Source organism: Pezoporus occidentalis, unplaced genomic scaffold (assembly GCF_034315485.1).
Source record: "Pezoporus occidentalis ecotype Australia unplaced genomic scaffold, CSIRO_AGI_Poc_V1 ctg78, whole genome shotgun sequence".
Classification (NCBI taxonomy): Eukaryota; Metazoa; Chordata; class Aves; order Psittaciformes; family Psittacidae; genus Pezoporus; species Pezoporus occidentalis.
In genome coordinates, this window is record NW_026916137.1 from 2584880 (window position 1) to 2606473 (window position 21594).

General features: G+C 47.3%; 1 protein-coding gene across 2 annotated transcripts in view; it reads right to left on the bottom strand.

The window, feature by feature from the left end:
* CACNG2 (calcium voltage-gated channel auxiliary subunit gamma 2) overlaps window positions 1-18360 on the bottom strand; it is a 52767-nt gene extending 34407 nt beyond the window's left edge. The window contains exons 1-2 of one of the 2 annotated variants that reach the window (XM_062602613.1): window positions 17844-18360; window positions 17150-17295 (exon numbers count right to left, since the gene is read on the bottom strand). In XM_062602613.1, coding sequence (XP_062458597.1) covers window positions 17150-17291 — 142 coding nt within the window. In that variant the 5' untranslated portion in view covers window positions 17292-17295; window positions 17844-18360. Of the gene's footprint in view, window positions 1-17149 lie in introns of both variants that reach the window. The other variant, XM_062602612.1, reaches the window with a different exon arrangement.
* Between the last annotated feature and the right edge of the window lie 3234 nt (window positions 18361-21594).

Here is a 21594-nt window from a genome sequence, read left to right on the forward strand (position 1 = left end):
CTGGAATCCAGCACGACATGGAAATGCGTTAAACACCATCTGTGGCATATGTACACAGGAGCTCAGTACTGGATCCTTTGTACATCACAAAGGTTAAATTATATAATCTGTGTCATAGCCTCATACACATCACGTCTGAACACAAGAATCAGTGGATTATGCTCCCTTACGGTAGCAATGGACTGGACCCAGTATGGTAACTTCAGGCCTTACTTCCCTGACACTGCCCAAGAACAGCATGGATTTTCTTTTTTTCCTGTTTTCCTTTTCTGTTTTCTTCTTCTTCCTCAAAGCGTTCCAGAGTTGGTTTGTTTTTTAGTAAAATCTTTTTAAGGTGCCAAGTAAGTCTGCAATTGCAGCAAGAACAATACCCCAGTGTTCTGTCTTTCCCCTTTGGTTCTAACAACCTCTGAGTATCAAACAGGCTTTTATTTGGGGAGAAAAAAGATAATAACGAATGACTTAAAATAGCTCTGCTGAGGAAAATATGAGTTTGATTTCAATTGCAGTGGGAATAACTTTTTTTCCTGGTTCACTCACTGACTCCAATAGAAGACCAGCATCAGCGGCTCCTGCAGAGACCTCCTATACTCAAAGAATCTAGGAGCTTGCAAGAAGCACTATAGAGCTTGAATTGGCTCTAATACGTTACTGATTGCAATCCGTGGTATTTCTGTGGTGATTTAGAGATCATCTATGTAAGATAGTCAGTGGAGCCAGGTAAACAGTGTTGGTGGAGTGATCTGGATATGGACTTCAGACATGGAGAGAAGTTCACTTCTACTGCAGTTTTTGTGTATACTTTGCTAACCACTTAACCTTTCTGTGTCTGAATTTTTCTATGAGCATGGGAGCATTTTCTTGTGCTCCAGGGACTCTGGGTGATGAAATGCATCAAGGAGTGAAAACCTACGGGCTACCAGAATGACTTCTGTGGCTATGAGCAGAGGACAGCAATGGCATGTGTAGAAACCACAAGCTGAAACCTCACCAGCAGCATTGCTTTTGTTGATGAAAAATGGGACATCTCCTTCAGTAAATCATCTGTTAGTCTTTGTTTACCTGACCAGCGATGGCACTAGTGGGTTGGGAATGTCATCCTGATTGGTACCAGTAAAATTTCGTATCACAATCTGCCACTCTCTATTCTGGAGGTGCCATTTGTGTCATGGAAAATGAATTTATTTTGAGAGGTTTAAAAATGTTATTGAGACTATTCCTGTGTTCCTTCTCTATAAAAGCAAACATCAGTTACTACTCAACTAACCGCAGACCTCACAGGAGGCCATAACGGTCTTTTAAAAAATCCTGGAATAGTCTGGAATGTCAACATTTTAAGCTCTTTCCATTAAAAATGACTTCTGTAGGGAAGATGTGGATTCCCAGCTTTCCCAGTGGTATCTGAAACACAATGGGTAGTGTGGGGGTTAAAGGTGGCTTTGTGCTGTGTTTGAATTTTTCTGACCATCAGACCAGAAAAGATTGGCTTAGTCTCTGATGCAAGTTAGAGTACCTCAGGGCTGTTGTAACATATACCTGGCCAAATCAGAACTCAAAACAAGGTGCCACATGGAACATGTCTTGTTATTGTCCCTATTTGTCCTTCAGCCTCATCCCGTAATTGAGGGGAGGTGTACACATTTCTTGGCTGTAATTCGTCTGCAACAGGGAAGTTAAACCAGCAATGTACAACAATGTTAGCAGAGGTCCGGATCTATTTTGGACTTTGTGGAGTCAGGCACCAATATAATTAACCAAAGTAGCACAATGTTTTCTGTTCCGAATAAAAGAAGTCACTGGATCAAGTGCCTGGTGTGGGCCATGGGCAGGTGTTGTTTTGGAAGGGACAAATCACTGAAGTCAAAGCGTTTAAATTAATAAACCAGGCAAATGCACATCTTCCAGGGAAGAGGTATTTCAGTCAAGAGAAGAAGCCTTAACCAGGTGCACTAGAAGGCTGCGCAGCAAACCCTTCTCATCATTCCTCTGACATACTCCAGCACGGCTCCTCGTGAGTTCAAGAGATGGCATCTGAGGAACCCGGCATGACCCCATGACCCAGCAAAAACCTGTATGACACAGCAGTACCTGATATAACCAGTGCAAAGCCACCACGGTAACCTAGCATGACCCACAAGGTTGACCCTGTGACAGCGTTTGATTTATTACAAATGACTTGGATTTAATCACTCACCAGAGAATGCCGAATGACGCAGCACAGCGTTGCTCGCTGTGGCTCTACTGAACTGGCACACACTGATTGGCTTTGGGAACACACCCATTGTGTGATTCATCCAATTAAAGAGTGGCCAATGCTAATGAATTACATCTCTATTTTATTTGTAGCACTTTCTAGCAACCTATTTAGGCATTTCTGCTGCTCTCATCACCTTAAGGTATAAGTACATTGTAATTGATGGGCAGTTGAGATTAAAAGGAAAACCTGGTTCCTAACAGAATAGAGTTGAATAATTTGTGCGTTTATAATCACAATGCAAATGTTCAGTCAGCTAATTAATTACTATACTGGCTTAGCGCATATAGGATGTTGTCCCCCACACCAATAACATTATCATAGAACTGCTAAGGACTGTGTGTGTACTAAGAAAACAAATGTTAAAACATTGTTGTAAAGCATGTAAACTAAATCTCAGATATGTTTGAAGATTTCCTGCAGGCTATGAGGAAGGAAGACACTGTGGTTCTTCTCCACTGGAAGGAAAAATAAAGGTAGCTTCAAGGTGCATAGCAAACTGCCCGCTAAGATCACTAACGTATTAGCATATGTCAGCCAGTGAACAGATGTAGGGCTCAGTGCTTAAATTCATTCTAGCTTTTTTCACCCCATTTAATAGCACAAAACTGCAAAAATTCTGCTTAAATTCCATCTGAAGACATTCTGTATGTAGGGGAAATCCCAGATGACATAAGTTCAAAGATGTGAATATGATGGTAGTTTAAGACTCTTTTGTCCTCTGTCATTTTGGACTGAGTATAATCCAGTCATGCTGGAAGAGCTAGTCCACATGTGAAGGACAGCCAGTAGGGTCTGCATGAACTAAACTTGTTCAATAGGATTGCTTCAATCCTCACAATAAACCTATTTTTCCTATTAGAGCCTCAGTTTCCCTTAGTCTTTTTGCATGTTCTTTGGTCTAACACCCATGAGGTTCCAGCTCACTTCCTTCCCTGCATGAAAATTAAACCTCTCTTCAGCTGTAGGCTCTACCCTGATTCCCTACTCATTTTGCTGCTGTACAATTAAAAAACAGATTCTCCCTCTTTCACTCTCACCATCCTACTAATCTAATGCCCTGGTATTATTCTCATAACAGCATGCAGAGATGTGAACTGATCTGCCTCCCATCTTGTCATCTTCTCTTACACATCCGACCCAGTTCTCAGGGTCTGATTTTGTACAACTATGAACATTTATTCTTGAAAATTGATCACTGGCCCAGAGGCTAAATGTTTGTTATCCGGAAAAAAAAAAGACCACATTACAATTATTCTTATTTTAGGTCCTGAAAAAGGCAGGAAGTCCAACGGCATTAGCAGTGAAAGGAGCAAAGGTGGCTTAAGAGGGTCTTGGCAGGCTCATGAAGTCACAACATTTGAAAACAAAGTCCACATTTGATCACCTATCAAGAATTTTATCAATAGCACAGGGATTAAAAACAAAGCTCTTCTACTTCATTAAACACATTCAGTGCCGTTTGCTCTGCATTCCAAATGGCTGAACTGATGTTCCAGTGCAGCCTATTTTTAGTATTTCTGATTAGTTCATTATTTGGGAAAAGCTACTGACTGTGTATCTGTTGCAGAGATCTAATTCTTCACTGGATTCCAAAGAAGAGCAGGTCTACATATAGGTCTGAAGAATTTGTTTGGGTGTGGGTTCAACCTCTGTCCCTGCTGTGGTGCAGCTCAGTGAAGTGATGGCCATGGAGCCTTCATCTCCTTGAGTCCTTTTCATTTGTTTTTATTGTGGGGAAGAAGCCATATAGCATATTACACCTTTTTCTGAGTAAACTAAGATCAAGAATGACAGAAAACTAGCAGTCTCAGTGAGAATTAAACAAGATACTCAAAATAAGTGATCTCTTGGGTGTCTGAGTAAATTGCCACCTCCAGATCAGATTTTATTTATTTTAAGAACAAACTATTTTTTTTTTTTTTTTGCTGGTAAATCCTGCAGTTTTGTCATGAATCCAATGAATTTTCACTGGTAAGTGACAACCCTAGAAAAGGAAGTGGCCGCGTATGCTCAGGGCAGATATCGCATGGGCAAAAGCATTCCAGCACTGCTTCTTCAGCATGCTTCAGCCCTCATGTGAAAGGACAGGATCTGCAGGTCACATGGAGATTTGTTTCTGTCTCCTTCAACCCTGGCTGCTAAAACTGCAAAAGGAGAAATCCAGCTGTGATGGCATCTGGGGGCTCCAGATCTTTCAAGCCCTTGGAGACATGTTTGGAACCAAGCTTCCTTTCAGAACCCCAAATAATACAGTACCTCTCCCACAGGAACAGAATGAGGTGTGATCATTCTTTCCTTTCAGACCACCTGTGGTCACCAAGCATGGGGAAGAACCCCTCCAACCACTCAGGCATGCTCATATGGGAATACAGGAATTAGATTTGGATTGAGAGCTGAGAGAGGCTTCATGGCACAGTGTAATGTGACCTTGCATGGGTCTTGGAAGCAGCACACCTGACTAAGTGCTGCATCCTGACAGCTCCCAGACACACTGCTAATTTGCCTGTGCAGAGCACCATGCTTGAGTAGCCATTAGGGCTTGGAATATTTAAGCTAGCTTGCTTAGAGATTTTTGGGTATCTCCTTCTGGCACTGCCTGGTGCTGGGCAGATGTGCCCTGTTCTGCATTCTGCTCTGCCTGGAGAAGGAGATGAAGTCAGTTCCAGGTGTAATACACTCTTACTGATGTCAAAAGCAAAAATGCAGAAACAAGTTCTACACGTTTGCTGTCTTCTGCTTTGCTGCCCTTCATATGTTGTTTGTCATCTTAGATTGTCACTTCTTTGATGTGGGGACAACAGCTTTTGTGTATGCATGACGTCTAGCATAAAGGTGTTTCCACCCTTCGTGAAGCATTTTGATGCAGCCGTAATGGCAGCATGGCAATAAAAGGTGAAATACTCAGAAACCCTCTGCCAAATAGGAGCATTAAGTTTTGGTTCTGCTGATCACCTGGCCAAACCATGGGTTCTTTACTATGAAAGCTGTACTCCAGGCCTCCAGAGGAAGGACAGATGTGTGTGTTTACAATCCGTGAGACCAGCAGAGAGCCTCACTGTAGGAGGTAGCCATGTCTGCCTTGAGTTCGTTGTATAGATAAATTTCCTGGCATCACCAAGCTGGGACAAAAAATTTATACTCGGACTCTTTTGATTCTTCATTTTCCCAGCTTTCCTTTGTTTTGGGTCTTCTCTTGCCTTGTGTTTCCTTCTGGCCAGCTGTGCTTCCCAGCTGCCACAGACACTTCCAGGCCCAAACATCCCGCTGTTTCCAGCATGCAGAGATGCTTTCCTCCACAGCTGAGTCAGTATACTTCCATAAACAACCCATCCCTTCAGTTTCTGCAGAAAAGTATAAATTCTCCTTGGCCCTGGTGCCTGTACATCCCCACAGTGCTCTTTTTCACAGTCTTGCTTTGCTCTGAATGCTTTCCCCCTCGCTGTTCCTGCAAATGTGAGCCAAGCTGTAATGATGCAGCACACAGAAAAACACCTTTCTCCTGTGATCTTAGACAGCCCGTGGAATTAATTCCTGGAAAGCCATTCTTGGCCTTTCTCAGTTATGCTTTCCTGTGAACACACGGACAAAGCGATGACTGAAGAGGGGAAGAGTGGAGCGATGACTGGGGAAAAGTGGTGCAATAATTAGGCGCCATCTGAAATTTAGGAAAATGGTCAGTCCATGCTTTTCCTGCGTGCTGCGCTGCTGTTTGCATTGCAGTTCACTTGGCAGGGTAGACATATTAGTTTCTCTGTTGCTCCCTTTACCAACAGCAAAACACCTGCACTGCTCTACTCTTAATTGTTATTTCCTTCAAGACTATTGAGTACAGCTGCAATGGAGGTGTCTCAGCTAGAAGATGTGGTGCAGTGCTCAGCTCCAATTAATCTCCAATACCAAGCCTGATGCCAGCTTCTCTGTTACCTCAAACCCTTCCGTTTTCATTATAGATCCTGTCATCCTCCCTGGTTTCCTCCCACACCTCCTATTGAACTTTCTTATGAATGTTCTCTTCCTTGAAAGGAACACATAGCTCCCACTTTTGGAGGCACAAATGGAGCAGGAGAGATTTAAGCAACTCCATGACTGGCATACTTAGGGGTCTAGCCCACTGTGCAATCCCTTCCAGCCTGGCAGATAGGAAGGAGCCTAGCTCTGGTTATTTCTTGAGGGAGCAGCTGCATGTCTCCACTTCTGTTATTTTACAGGTCAACTTCCAATTTCTTTTTTTCTGCTGCATACACTGAGATGGTAGGGTTCCAGGCAAGCAAATTATCTGAGGAATATCTGGGACAGAGGCTTCTACACCAAACTGTAGCACCCTACCCCCCCTGACGTCCCAAAAGCACATGCTGCAATGCTGCTCAGAAGCAAGTTGGAGAAGATAAGAGCCTGGAGATAGATATTCCTGGACCTTTCCTCTCTCTCAGCTGCATTTCCACAGTGCATTGGAGATCTATGTCTCTCAGTTGTTTCTGCTGGACACCAGCCTCTCTTGCTGTCCCCAAAATACTCTAAACCAGCTCTTCACCCTGCCTACAATGTTCCCACTGTCTGTAGGCGAGTATGAACTCCCAAACACAGGGAAACCATCCGTCCTGTTTTCGTTGTCATTCAGTAAAACTTCATAGTTGCTTCAGCTTATTTCCTGTACTTTATTTCAACTCTCAAGCACCATTCCTTAGTCTCTGAATATTTGATTTCTGTCTCCTTCCCCAACCTTCATGCAGGATGACATTCTTTTCTACTCTAGTCCTTTCAGGCATTACTGATCTTGAAGCTCCCCAATTACAACCACTTTTCTTCTGATGGTGACACCTTAAGAGACATCAGCAGCTGCCTATAAAGGGCCTCTGCCATCTGTTTCCTCTGCCACTTCTTTGAGACAGCTCTAGCTATATACAGAAAAATATTTATCACAGTTCATTCACTCCCTCACTTAAAAATGAGCAAGAGAAAAACGTCTTCTTTCATGATTCTGCCACTGCCCTTCAAAAACCCGTGACCCTCAGCCTAAGGAAAAGGGCAATGCTTGACTCTAAAAGGAAGCAGCAGAAACTCTTGTTGATTGATCCCTTGAGACCCTGTACTCCCAAGGCAATTCTGGGGGGCATCTGCATTCGGAAATGACTCCTTATGGCTGGCTGAAAGGCAAAAGTCAGAGCCAGGACACTTCATTTCAGCCACCAAGCTTTCATACCAACCGTATCTGAAAGTAGATGCACATGTGCATGTGTGCACATATGCACATGAAAACACACTTAGTTGTCAGTCCTTTTCCACAACCTCTCCATAGAGGCTGAATGGCCTGGGATTAAGGAGAATGGTTCCTACCCAGGAGGACTACAGTCTGGAAATGTGAAGGGAAGGGAAAAATGTCATCATGGGTGAGAGCTGGGGAAGAAAATGTCAGACATGAGAGATAACATGGAGAAAAAGACAAGAAAAGAAGAAACAATGAATTCTGAAGGGGAATCATAGAGAGAATGAAGAGAAACTGAAACCAAGAAAGAAAAAAAAAGAAAGAAACTAAGAGATAAAAGTGTTAGACAACATCTTCAGAAAGAAATAAAGCTCCAGGAACAGGGTCTCAGAAATTTACTGGTTACAATGGACAGGTCACAATTAGGTTGCAGGAGTCAACAAACAGGTTTGGATCAAAAGTAGTTTGATTGGCAGTGGCTGGTCTATGAAGCTGAATGAACATGACTGTATTCAGGACCTATTCAGTGTTCAAACGTGATCCATCGCACTGCAGCTACGCTGCTGGTATAAACAAGAGCTGAAGAAACAGAGAAATTCCCTGAGCAACTGCAAATTTAAGAATGAAATGTAGTTATGAAGCAGTGGGTGGAGAAAAATAAAACAGACACTAAAAAAAATATATCATGTTCAGGGGGAGAATGAAAACTGAGAAATAGGAAGAGAAAAATCAGAAAGGAATAGAAAATCCAGGGGACGGAGGTGGATAGTGTTGTTCTTTATTTGACAGAATGTATACCTTATACAACAAGCTAAATCAGAAATTTATGGTTGTTTGCTTCTAGCAAAAACACACATCAGAAAGATTCCTACCCATGGATAGGATGGCGTTGCATCTCAGGTTTTTGTATACCATCATTTTCTGGTTTTCACAGCTAGCAGGTAAGACCATTTGCTCTGGGGGAAGAGCAAGTGCAGGATAAAGTCCATATACTTCTCTGGGGAGTTATAGATTTGATAGGAAGCTAGTAGAGAAACTTCAGCAGCCTGTGCCATAGAACAGCAGTGGATTTCAGCTATCCTGCAGGGCTTGGTATGAAAACTCTGACTGTGTAGTTTGGAATTTTGTGGGAGAGCTTTTCTATAACACAAAGAGGATAAAGGGGGCTGGGAGACAGGAAGCTGTCAGTAAATAAAAGAGATTCAATGAAAGATAGAAACGCAGAAAGATGAAAACGAGAAGGTGAACGCGAGGGGATTCATGGTCACCTCTGCTGTGTTACATGCTCATAAATCCAAGGTGAGGAGTCCATAAGAGGATTTTTACCCCACAGGGAGGGCAGCCAGGTTGAATTTTTCTAATGAAGGTGAAAGATGATGGCAATGGAAATAATAGTTAAAAAAGGAATGCTGGACTGGGTGGGAGGCTGGCATAAACAAGTGCAGAATCTCATTAACTTTGAGGCTGTTGCAGCCATCCACACTGGAACTGAATTTAGCCCCTGGTTTGTTGGGTATGGCACTGGCAACGCGGGGACATGCAGTGACCTTGGGGTTGTGTTGTTTAAAGCATGCACAGACCATCCTCAGCCTCATTCTCCCCTTGTCTGTATGGACAGCATATGTACTGTGGCTCCATCTGAGTCGGTGAGGTTGCATCAGTGCAGATGAGGGGAGAATAGGGCCTTCACATCTCTTGTGCATAGAAACACTACGGTATTGTACGTCATCAGATGCCAGTTCAGTAATCATTTACACAGATACAAGAGAAAAGAGACAACCTCGTTTCTAATTTAGTCATGATAGCATCAAAGAGACCCAAAGCCTATTGCTTTCTGGGAAGCAGGGACTTCAACAATAATAATTCTTCTCACATATATAGCACCTTCATTGCTAACTACTTGCTTTATACCCTGGGGTGTGAAGAAAAAGGACTCCACTTAATTCCATATGCTCTTAATTGCTCTCTATCCCAGATCCTTCCTAGAAAAATATGATAGAAATACCTAAACTCACTGTTAATTTGTCAAATTAGGGCAGTCATTGACACCAGCAGAAACACAGGCCTAGTTTGCATCTTATATTGCAACTGCATACCATAGCATCTAGAAACAAAAGGAATGCCAGACTAAGTAAATCTGAGCTCTGTTTAATCCCTGACAAATGATTCAGGGAAGAGGCAAGAACCACATGGCAGTCGGATAGGGGATAGACTGCCCTTGTGAAATGTTATCCTCGTTTTTATGGCGACTGCCTTAATTGCTGAATTACAAAACACCCAAAATGCTGTTCACATCTATTAGAAGGATGCTTAAGTTTTGTGAACTTGGTTGTAAATGCCCACTTGCTTGCTAGATGTTGCTAAAATCTTGGCCACGGGAGCTCCGGTGGCAATGAGCTCCACAGCCCTGATACGCATCAGATGAGAACGCTTTAACTGGGTCTCCGGTGACTCACATCAGGTCCTCTTGTCTGTGTGTTACAAAATGGGGAAATCAAGAGCTACTGATCCATCTTCTCTATCCCATTCATTATTCAATGCAATCCAATTGCTTCCCCTCTCATTCACCTCATTTTCCAGGCAAACACATCCAATCTTGCAGGGGTGCCCTCATACTCGTGGTCCTTCCTCCTCCTCCTTGCCCCTTTCCCCTTTTATGAACCCTCTTCTGACTTTGCAACCCTCTTCCTTGGATGGCCCTTGCTCCCACACTCTCTGCTATCCATCCTGCTCTACTCCTTATGCCTGGGGACTTGCTAGTGGTGAGTTTTCTGTCTGCAGCCATGGGCTGCACTGGGCCACTAACAGCAATATGTCTGTTTCCAGCATTCAGTGAGCTGCCATAGTTCATGTAGAGCCCTCCGTGGGACACAATCCCCTTTTCCCTCCAGCCAGCGTCACCTCCTGGCCTGACTCGCTGTGGTTCATTCAGCTGATCATCAAGATCCATTGAGCCTGGAGACCCCAGCCCCTTCCCCTCACCCCCTTGGGCATCCCTAAGAAAATCATCCCCCTGTAAGCGGCTTGAAAAGGATGACTGCTTGCTGAGACACTTCTTCCTGACAACCAGAGATCCTTCGCTGTAGTGCACAACAACTGCCCCAGGGTTATGGCTACAGAGACCCTGATTTTCCATTTGGATCCTGGCCTGATCCATGGCTGAGGGTTGCTGGGGAGGGTATTTAGGACTGCTATGAGCTCCTTCCAGCCCAGTTGCTGGCTGGATGCAGATGAGCCAGCTCATCAGCTGAGCTGCCAGTGAGCCCTCCGGCCACGGGAGGTTGGAGGCAGCAAAGTGGAGTGATGTTGGCTTGACCACAGGCAATGAGCAATGAGGGGACCAGAAGGAGGGGCTTGGGTCTCACCCCCCTCAGAGGTAGCCAGGCTGCCCTGGGGACAAGAGAAAACAGCAACAGCAACTGGTGTTACACACTGCTTCGAGGAAGGGGAATACTGTCCAGAGAAAGGAGGAGGAGGAGAGACGGAGAGGGGTCAGAAAAGAGCCACTTTAGAGTGTAGAGGGAGCACAGCTCCAAAAGAATGGGGTCCTTCAGCTGGGGACAATGAGTGTATGTGAGATGGGGGAAAGGGCAGGGGAAATAACAGCAAAGAGGAAAGAGGACAGAGAGAGATGAGATGGCAGGAGCAGAGGGGACAGAGGAGAGCAAGGACAAGATAATATAGCAGAGGAAAAAGCAAGGGGGATGGGCCTCAGCGAACTTGGAGAGAAACAGGGCGAAATAATGAAGGCGAAGCTGCTTTGGAGAGAAAGCACAGAAGAGACATGAAGATGAAAGAGAAAAATAAAGAGGAAAAACAGGGGAGAGAAACGAGAGCAAATTAAAATGAAGATGGATAGAATGAGTCAAAGATGGAGGGCGAGAATAAAGCTGGGGTCATAGAGGCAAGGGAGAAATAACTTTTAAGTGTATTGTATTTACAATACATTCTACGTATGCCTGACCTGTTCTGTGCTCTGTGCTTCCCGTGCTGGGTAGCTGTTGCCCTGGGATGGGGGCTGCAGGGGGAGGAGACAGAACAAGAGCCCTGCTGCTAACCCATTCCCCCGGCAGAAGCCCCCTTCCGTCCCTGAGAGCCCCCTGCAAGGGGGAAGGTTTTGTGCCCGTGAAAGGCAGCAGCACATCCCTTGACAACGAGTGCAATATGGAAGGGAGAAGCAGTGCAGAATGGAGCAGCGAGGGCTCCCCCCTGGGATAAACCGGGTATGCTTGATTGGGAATCTGCTCTTCAAACAGGGGCAGGGGGCAGAGCCATCTGAGAGCCTGAAATGTTCCCTGCTCCCCCCGGCAACCTCCTCACTCCTGCTTTTAAATGAAATCAATATGGAGATTCTGCTGCCAAGCCTCAGCGGTCCTCCTCCCCCAGAACTCTTGCTTAGATTGTACCAAACCGCAGCAAAGTGAGATGGGGGCTCAGGAGGCTGCATGGGAAGAAGAATGGGTTAAAAGGGAAACACTAGATAGGAATAGCTCCTGGTCTCCCTGCCAAAGAGACATTTGTTCTATCTCTGTGTAATTTCTTTATACATTACTGCTGCCACGCTGCATCTCCATGTCCCTCCCACTGCATTTTGCTCTCACCGTCTTCAGCAAGGCAATTTCTGGTGCATTTCAGGACAATATTAACCCATTCCTCTTTCTCTGTTGGTAGGAAATTTCATCGTTTAAAAGCAATTTAAAAGTCAGTCCCAGTGACTCAATGGTGAGGAACAGCATTTCCTTGTTTAAAATCTCACAAAGGAACTGAGCTTGCAGGTCTCAGCCCCTCTCATCCCTGCCTTCTCAGTACAGTCAGGTGTGAATTTAAGCTGAGAGGAGAATCAAACCCAACCGAGTCTGGGATCCTGAGTAATTCTCCCCACCATCTGCCACCCCACTTTTTAAAATCCTTTGTCTTCCTCTTCACCCACGGCCTGTCCAGCTCTGCATCCACCTCCTTCCTGGCAGATGCAATGCCAGCAGCAATCAGCTCTGTGCTGGGCCATTGCCTCCTGCTGCATCTCAGGGCTGTGCTAGGCTGCTCCTGCTCCTGAACCACAAAGACATGGAGACCCTGACTTAATAATCTACTGCTCTGTTCACTGCGTGTTCAGAAAAGCCCCTGGATGAGAACAGCAAAAGTCAGGGGAAAGGATCATGTATGATTTGTGGATCCTTGGAAGTAGGACCGCAAGGAATTCTGCAACACAAAACTAGGAATGCTGACAGGAAAGAAGAGGAAAAGAAAAGAAGTTGGGAAAGGTAAAAGGGAATATAAGGAAAAAGAGCACTCATAGGACGGGTGTGAAAGAAAAGAGGTGGCCCAGGAGTGAACATCAGTGGGAGAAGGTAGCATGAGGAAGCGACACAGCACCAGAATTGTCTGGCAGAAGCTTGTCCACTGCCTGTGCTCTGCCTCGCTGTGCTGTCAGCTCTTCGTTTTTGCAAACACTGAAACTGCACTTAACTCTTCTGTGCTGTTCAGATATAACAAGCTGAAAAGAGAACAGATCAGCTCATTAATTTTCCTTGGGAAGGGTCTCTAGGCAGGAATTATTTTCTCAACCAACATCTATTCAATTACTTGCCTTCACACCAGTCAGATCTACAGGGATGTCTAACCCCATGCACATCACTCATGCCTGCCTGCCCTGGACTCTTCTCTCCCTTCTTCTCAGTATAAAAGCCTCCCAGACCTATCCCTTTCCTAGTAATAATGACAACATGACAAAACCAATAACCTGCAGATATAAAATACATTTCATTTGCTTGCTTCGTAAGACCCTGATAAGGCATCGTCGCTCACTTTTTTGAGATCCTATAGGAGATCTACAGGAGCTAATGAAAGAATTAGACAAGGCATCACTCATAATAAAAAGTGGTTTTAAAGCACTCGGTGCCAAGAAGGATTTAGGCTGGAAGATCTGCAGCCATTTCAAAGTTGTAAGAGGTGCAGTATCCACGTCTGGCATGAGCTTGCAGATCTCAATCGCTCAGTGCACGTGTGTGTTTTGTGCCTATGCACTTAAAGGACTGAGAAAGGCCATTTTTCTTGAAGGGCAAATATTTTTTAATGGCCCTGGGACACATTTGGGCAACCCCAAAATCTGAGAAAGGAAGATGAGGAAAAAAAAATCAGAAGTGTGACCTGCAGTAATGTGAACCGACACCACCACTCTGCTTTAGCCCCACCGCAGAGCAGGGGCTCACTATAGGACACAAGAAAGGGAGTGAAAGAAATACCTATCAAGTAGGAAGATCCCAAATGATACTCTTTTTTGGAACAATATCAAGATCTGCGAATGCTGACTGAAAGTCCACTGTGGGGAAAAGAATGACTAAAGAGAGGGGGACCCAGAAACTGAAAGCCTGGGGACCAAATTCTCCAAGAGGAACTCGCAATTCTGACTGCAGTATATGTGCGTGTACAGCCTGGACTGAGGCTCCATGTCCGGTTTTGCTACTGGGTATCTTGGCCAAAAGGAATAAAGACAGTTTAGCACAGTATTTTCAACACAAGGAGTCCACCATCTCTGACATCCTACAGTCTTGACTAATGCCAGCATTCCCCTACATCCCCAGAAATGAAGACGGCCTCATCAGAGGTTTCCTACCAGTTGCAAGAGGAAGTATGGGCTCTTTTGATTATTTCCTTGTTACAAAGCCTCCTGCCCTCCTCGTCAATACCTCCCCTCACCCTATAGACCTGTCCTGACACCTGCCCCAGGCAGCAGAAGTGTGTCTGTCCCAGAGCCTTTGTGCCATACCGTGGGCAGGGTGTGAGCACAGTCCAAGGGGTTTGTCCTTTTTACAGCCTGCTGGGGCCAAGCCCTTCCCTCCACAAATCTGCCCACCCTCTGTATCGTGGGGGAAAGGATCCTTTGCTGCTCTCTTCTCCCTCCTGCTCACCAGCCGGCAGCTTTCACCAGGGAGAGTGAGTCAATCAGGGACACCTTTCTGATTCCTCCTGCTGAGAAAGACAATAACCCTCTTTAAGGTTAAGACGTTACAGTAAAAGGTCTGCCATCCAGGGGCTGGTGAGGGTATCTGACTGTGCTGTCCTGTGAGCAAGGCAGTGCCAGCCAGCAGCCCATGTGGGCTGTGGGAATCCAGGCAGAGGCATCCTGGCAGCAGTGGTGCCAGACCTGTGCCATGCCACCCCAGGAAGCAAACCCATGCCCAGGGCCTGTTAAGAATGAGGCCGTAGGGCTGGTTTTGCCTTCTGCTGACATGTTCTTGCTACCGAGCTTTTATCCAAGTTTTGGTGCAACCTGTGCCCTCAGGCTAGGGACTTGGAGCTGGGCTCAGCTCCTGTGTGGTGAATTGTACCCTCCTACCCCACTTGCTGCTTCTGCCCAGAACCCGGGGGCTGGGGGAAAGGGCCAGCCCAACCCTCACATGGCTAGGGCAAGAGGGAATACCCTGCCAGAGCCATGCACCTTGTGCTCAGGCTGCATTTCACCCCCTTGTGCAGGGCTGCAGTTTGAGCCCGCTGGAGAGCATCAACAGGGAGGACAGAGGGCCTGGGCTAGGGCCACTTCGAGGCTTTTAATTGGAAGCATCCTGGCACATTCCTTTGCCATGCAAGCCACTTCTCCACAGTGCCTGTGGGGTCCCGTCATATGTAAAGGAGCAGGAGCCCTGAACTCCTCCAATCTGACAAACCTCACCCGCCCCTTCCTCCTCCCCCTTGGACCTCGTCTCTCTGGGTACAGCTCTGTGGGCAGATAGACATGATCCGAATTCACTGCCTCTCCTGGTCAGGGTCCTCATACGTCCTCTCTCCATCCCAAGCCTCCCTCCGCCCTCCAGCCCGGGGACGCAGCTCAGGAGCCCGCATCCTCCCTTCCCCACATGGCTTTGCATTTAGGCTTCCTTTATTTATTTATTTTTTCTCTTCCCTCTCTCATTAATTTTTAATTAAGGAGACGTCTCCTTCCCTGGTTCTAATGAATAGCTATTTGAAAAGCTTTTCATTTTTTATTGCTGTATACCTCTATCTATTTGGAGGAAATGTGTGCGTGTGTGCTTGCGTGTGTGTTTAAAACATCTCCCATTAATTTACTGCTATGGATTTTCTGGCGTGGAGACAGCATATAGTATTCAGCATAGAGCTCCTCTGCAGGATATGTTAAAAGGCAGCAGTTTGGGTTGACAAAGGGCACTAAATGCAGTATGCGTCAAATAGACCATCGCTCAATGAAGTCACTTAGCTATTCAAAACATGTCCAGCCATCACTCAAACGTTTGCACCAAGAACGGGGGGGAAATTCATGCTTCTTCCCGAACACAACCATTTCCAAACAGCAGCTTTAGCTTGCTTTGGTGAGAGACATCAGGACATGCATAGTTTATCCCCCCACCTCCACTGCCTTCCCATCTCCCAGTGCCGGTCTGAGAGAATCAGTCCTGCGGTACCCGCTCCCTGTTGTCTCCTGATGGGGAGCTCCAGGCACACCCAGCTCCAGTGGATGCCACCAGATCCAGGCGTTATCCCTGGATGCCCACAAAGCTCCGGCAGCCCACCCTTCGGCTGGGAGCTAATTCATAAGCAGGGCTTTTACAATGGGCTGTAATGTGCGCTCCTGTGCTCTCGCTTCTCTCCTCCTCACTACGTGTGTAACATAAGCCACGTATTTACATCGGTTGCCCCTCTCCCTCCAGCACAGGCTGAAGACCACCTCCCCAGCCCACACATACGCCAATAGCGGTAGCGAGCAACACATATTCAAAAGCAAATCACTGGCCCCCTCTTTTCTTTCCCTCTCCCTTAGGAACGTCTGATTCGAGAAGTTGGCTGTGGTGTTGTCTCTTCTGCCATCAGACATGTCACTGAGTTGCTGTTCAGTTTCACCACATCAGACTTAGGCTGGATTTTTTCCATTCAGAGGCTTATTTATTTTTAGCCTTTACCATAAACCTTACACCCCCCCCCCAACCCAAAACAACAGCCCCAAACAAAAACCCACCCCCCACCCCCCCCAAACAACAAACAAACCCAGGAAAAATCCCAGTCCCAAAGCAGTCAGCCACCAACTAGACCCCTCTGCACCCAGCCCAGTGAGATGTGGTTGCTCACAGACATTACGAAATGATCTGAACTCTGCTCAAGATGACTGGAATCATTAGATTCACTGCATGAGGCATATTGGACCTAACAGGGCTGCTTCCTTTTCTCTCTTCCCCCCCTCCAAAAGTGAACTGATAATTGCATCCAAAGTGCTTTGCAGTCACCCCCTCCCCGCATCACCCCTCGCTCCCAGTCTTGTCTTTGCAAATAAGCCGTTTGCAAATTACTTCACTGTGTGGTGAAGCAATAATACAGCATTTTGGCATTGCTTTCCCAGGCAGTACAAACAAGCTGAAGACAGGCAGACCACACAGTTGGGTCTCTCGGTGTTTTTGTAACACGCGCGTTATCCCAGTTTGAGAGGGGAAGTGAATTTTTCACAGGGAGGGGTGGGGGTGGAATGTGGGGAAGAGGAAGGGAGAAGGGAACAGAACAGAGAATGTTTTGCCTGTCTTCTTGCCTCTGTGCCCTGAGTAACTGAGCCCACTGCTCTCCATCCGTGGTGAAAGGAATGAAGTGAGAAAATGGTGGAATGTGGAGGGATTTATTTGGAAGGGGGGGGGAAACATGGGTTGGTGGGAGAGGAAAGGAGGGGGTGGTGGAGATCCAGGATCAAATACCTTCCAGGCAGCAGGTTCTCCATAATCCAGAATGGGTCATGACTTCCTCGTTCTTTTTGCTGGTTTCGTTCTCACTGACAGTTTTAGTCTTGCAAACCCCTCTGGAGTAAAGCCAGTAGTCGGTCCCCACAGCTATGGTCATCAGGCTGAAGGCAGCGAAAGCACCAACGGTGGTTAAAAGCATCTGAACACCTCTGTCAAAGAGCCCCATAATTCTTCATTATACAAATACCCAACCGCCTTCTGATTCTTGGGGTGTGTGTGTTTAATAAAATAAATGAATAATAATTCCGACTAATAATATAATGGGTATATATAGAGAGATAGATATCAAAAAAGGGAGGTAAGAAAGCCCACGGAAAAGAGTGTAAATTAGAAAGACCACACGGGAAGAGGCTTGCCTTTTAAATTGGAAACGTTCTGGTTGAAATAGAAAAAAAGGAAAAAGGAAAAAAAGAAAAAAAAATAACAAGAGATAAAAGAACCAAGAAAACCAAACAAATAAAGAGAGAACCCCCCCCAAAATGAGACGCCTTAATCCCTTTTTCTAAAATTCTGGTCTCCAGTTTCCATATGTAATGGCTAATTTGGAGATGGCTTCCACAGTGAACAGGGGAGCAGCAGCAGCATCCTCAACACAATCTCTCATTATCTGGACCTAGACAGTTAGAGACTGTAAGAGCAGAGATGCAACCTTCAGTCTTCTTGCTTAGCTCTGCAGCCTGCGCCATGAAAATCCTTTTCCTTCTCAGTTATCTTCCTTGGGGTTTTATTTATTATTTTTTTTTTTTCCCGGCAGCGGCAGTCGCTCCAATCCTCTCTCACTTTTGCTTGCTTGCTTCTCCTTTCCTTTCGCTCGCTCCTACCACCAAGCCAGGCTGCCCAGTATACTGTAAGCCCTTGATTTCAGCTGAACAGGTGCCGAGGTCTTGCCTCCCATGGCTTTTCCGCACAGCCGCGGCGCTCGTTCCCGGCGGAGGTGGGCGAGGACAGAGGGGGGCTCCGGGTGGCGGTGGGAAGACGAGGACACGGACGTGGGGTGGGGGGGAAGCGGGGGGGTGGGGGGGCTGGCTACAGGCGCGGAGCGCGGCTGCGGCACCCCCTGCCCCGCGGAGGCCCCCGGCTACTCCCGGGCCCCGCTACTGCATCAAGGCAGCGGCGGCGGCGGCGGCGGCGCGGCGCTGGACGGCTCGACAGCGGCGTGCGGCGGTGCTGCAGGACGGCTCCCCGGGCGGCGGCGGTGCGGGAGGAGCGCTGCCGAGCCCCGGTGCTGCAGGACGGCTCCCCGGGCGGCGGCGGCGGTGGTGCGGGAGGCGCGCTCGGCGGCCCGCGGTGCTGAAGGACAGCTCCCCTGCCCGCGCCGCCCGCCCTGCCCGCGCCGCCCGCGCCCCAGCATCCGCGGGCGGCAGCCGCCCTCCTCCGCTGCGCTGCTCTGCGCTGCGCTCTGCGCGGGCAGCAGGCAAGGAGCAGGCAGGGAGGGGCGAAGGGGGCAGCCCCCCCCCCCCCCCCCGCTCCAGGCTCCCAACCCGCCGCTGCCAGCCCCGAGAAGGGTTGGTGGCCCAGGCGTAGCTGGGGCTCCCCCCTCTTTCTCGGTTTTCTGTCCCCCTCAGCTCAGCCTTCCTCCCGTACGTGCTCAGAGCTGCAAACCCGCACACCGCGGCCACCCCAGCGCAAAACTTCGGGCAGCCGTTTCTGTCCTCAGGAGACGGGTGAAACGGTAATTTAAAAGTAAGCGCTTATTGCTGCTATTGTTGCTGCTGTGGTGGGGTTTTAAATGCTTGCTCTTCACTCTTCGTGGGCTCGCTGCAAGTTGGCTGTGTTTTGGTGTTTTCCGTTCCTCTGTCTCCCCCTGACCAGTGTTGTGTGAATCCCCGAGTTCCGACTTTGCCTTCACAGCTTTCCGTGAAATCCCAACCCCTGCTCCAAGAAGCAGACATTTTGGGAAGATTCTTCACCAGAAAGGACAATTTGTTTTATTATTACTATTATGCTGTTAAGGAAAGAAACCACCAAAACTGAATACCTCCCTCCCCTTCAAACCTAGTGAAACAATCCCCATTTCACATCCTCATTTTACACAGAAAAATGCATGAGCTGAATGGATGTAGGCTGAGTTTTATCAGTGGTGAAGTTTCCTGTGTCAGACACAACCTGAGAGTACTGGGAACATACACGAAATTGTGCAGTACTGACATCTAAGTATGTCATAATCCTCTCTCTCTTCCTCAGCAATATCATTACACCAGGTTAATTACATTAGTCACCTCCTGGTCCTATACATGTAGCTGCTCATTAATGCAACAACCATAAAGAAAAGGAATCCTCTAATTCTTGATGCTGCCGATTTTGTTTCTCTCTGATCGGATTCGTTGTTCAGTGAAAAGGGGGCCAGAAGAGCTGTTGTAGGTTCACTGCTGTTCTGTGCAGGGAGCAGGGCTGAGGGAAGTGAGTGCTGGGAAGCTGAACCACTCAGAGGGCTTCAGCCACGTTACAATTTCATAACTCCATCTACCTCCCTTCCCTCCTCCCTCTCTGGGTGCAGACTGGGACTGTCCTTTCAGGACAGTCTGCCCCAGGATTGTTGGAATTGAAAGGCTTCATAGCCAGCGGGGGGGGGGGGGGGGTGTGGTGGTGGTGAAGGGGGGCATTGGCTGCCCTGCAGACCACTGATCACCTTCCGCAGTTGAAGGGCCTGCACAACTGAGACTGAGTTGCAGGTGTTTAGCAGCCAGCACTCGTGGTGTCTGGCATCAGCCATACACAGATCACCACCAGCATGCAGGAAAGGACCTGGGGAGGCAGGAGAAGGGATGAGAGGTGATAGGAGACAGTGCAGGTTAAGACCACTGAGTTCCCAGCCTCACCTGGGAGAATCCTGGCTTTGGCTTCTGCCACAGGAGCTGGGAGTCTCTTTCTGCACTCATGGAGTGATGGGCAAGGGGGATGTGGCCCCAGTGCACTTTTTGGACGCAGCCTGATGCAGGAGTGTGGAGTATGGTAGCTGTGGACAGGCTCTGAACCATTGTCCTTGGTTCAAAGGATTTTGAGAGGCAGAGAGATGTAGAGAACACCCCTGCGATGGTGGCTTTACAAGGACAGCCTGTGTTGAAGAGGAGGCTCTGTAAGGCTCTTAGCTGGCGAACCTAGAGATCACCAAGGACTTCCTCTCCCCTTCTGAGACATTCCCACTGAAAGAAGGAAGGGGCCTTGAAGGGGGAAGGTATAAGTGTGGAAAAAATAATTACTGGGACTCTAAGCCATTTTCTTTTTGTGTTGGTGGTTGTTCACCTCCAACTTAACCCCAGTATTCAAGTCTTCTCATTCTTCAAAGGTAGAAAAGCTGGGCCAGGAGTCTGGAAGACTCTGAAGAGGAAAAAACTGCAGCTGGCTATTCTGGCACTCAAATCCATCAGGCACCAATGTGCGGAGCATGGAGCTCCGAGGAAGGTGGGCTCCTCAGTTACTCGGTACTCTCAAAACTGTGTAGCACAGCTCTTGTAGTAATGCCACAGGAGGGACCTGGCTGGAGTTAGTGGAAGCAAAGAGATCTTAGGTCTTCTGAAAGCTCCCAGGATCCCACCCTTACACACGAGGGTCATTCAGGGAGGAGAGAGAGACAAGGGGTGATGCTTTGTGTTTTCACTTTGGGCTCCCCTGCATAGCCTATGGGGTTAAGTGTTTATTTCACTGTTACAAATGGCAGTGCTGCTTTGGGTCACTGTACGTGTGGCTGCCTGGACAGAAGTCGTCTCTGGGCTGAGGAGCTTTCTTCTGTTGGTATACGAGTCTAGTGAGCCTAGTAGGAAGAGCAAGCAGTCACTGCACAGGTTGTGGATTTGGGCTTGCAGGGGACCCCAATACTGTGAGAAATTACAGATTTCACCTGTAAATAAAAATATATTGCTGCAATGTCAGGATTACATATTTTTACATCTAATGAACCCAGGCAGATGCCAAGGGTGATGCAGTGGCTGGGCCAAAACAGAGACCCTCAAACAATCCAGAACTGTTTATTACGTATTTCTGCAGCTTTGACAAGTTTGGTTCCAAGTGACAGCACCAGAGGGGCACGTTCTCCCCAGAAAGAAATGGCCAGTGTAAGAAGGCCATGTTTGCAGGGTGGTGAGCTCTTTAACCTCTGGCTGAGAGTAGTGAGATCTATGAGGGCTCAGCACATCCCAGGATAAGGACTGAACACAGCTTCCTGCCTCACAATTCCCAATTTCCAGAAATGATTCTCTTCCTGCTACAATACTTATATACTCTTAGGCCACTGACAACATTTCCTCTACGATTCTAAATGCCGCAGGAGAAGAATGGAAGAAAGGCAATGCAAATGCCAGAATGTCCTGTGTGACTGCTTGTGCTGTGGCTAGATGCTGTGCTGAGATTTCATCTTTCCTACAAAGAACCATTAAAAATTATAATCCAAAACAAGAATGCAG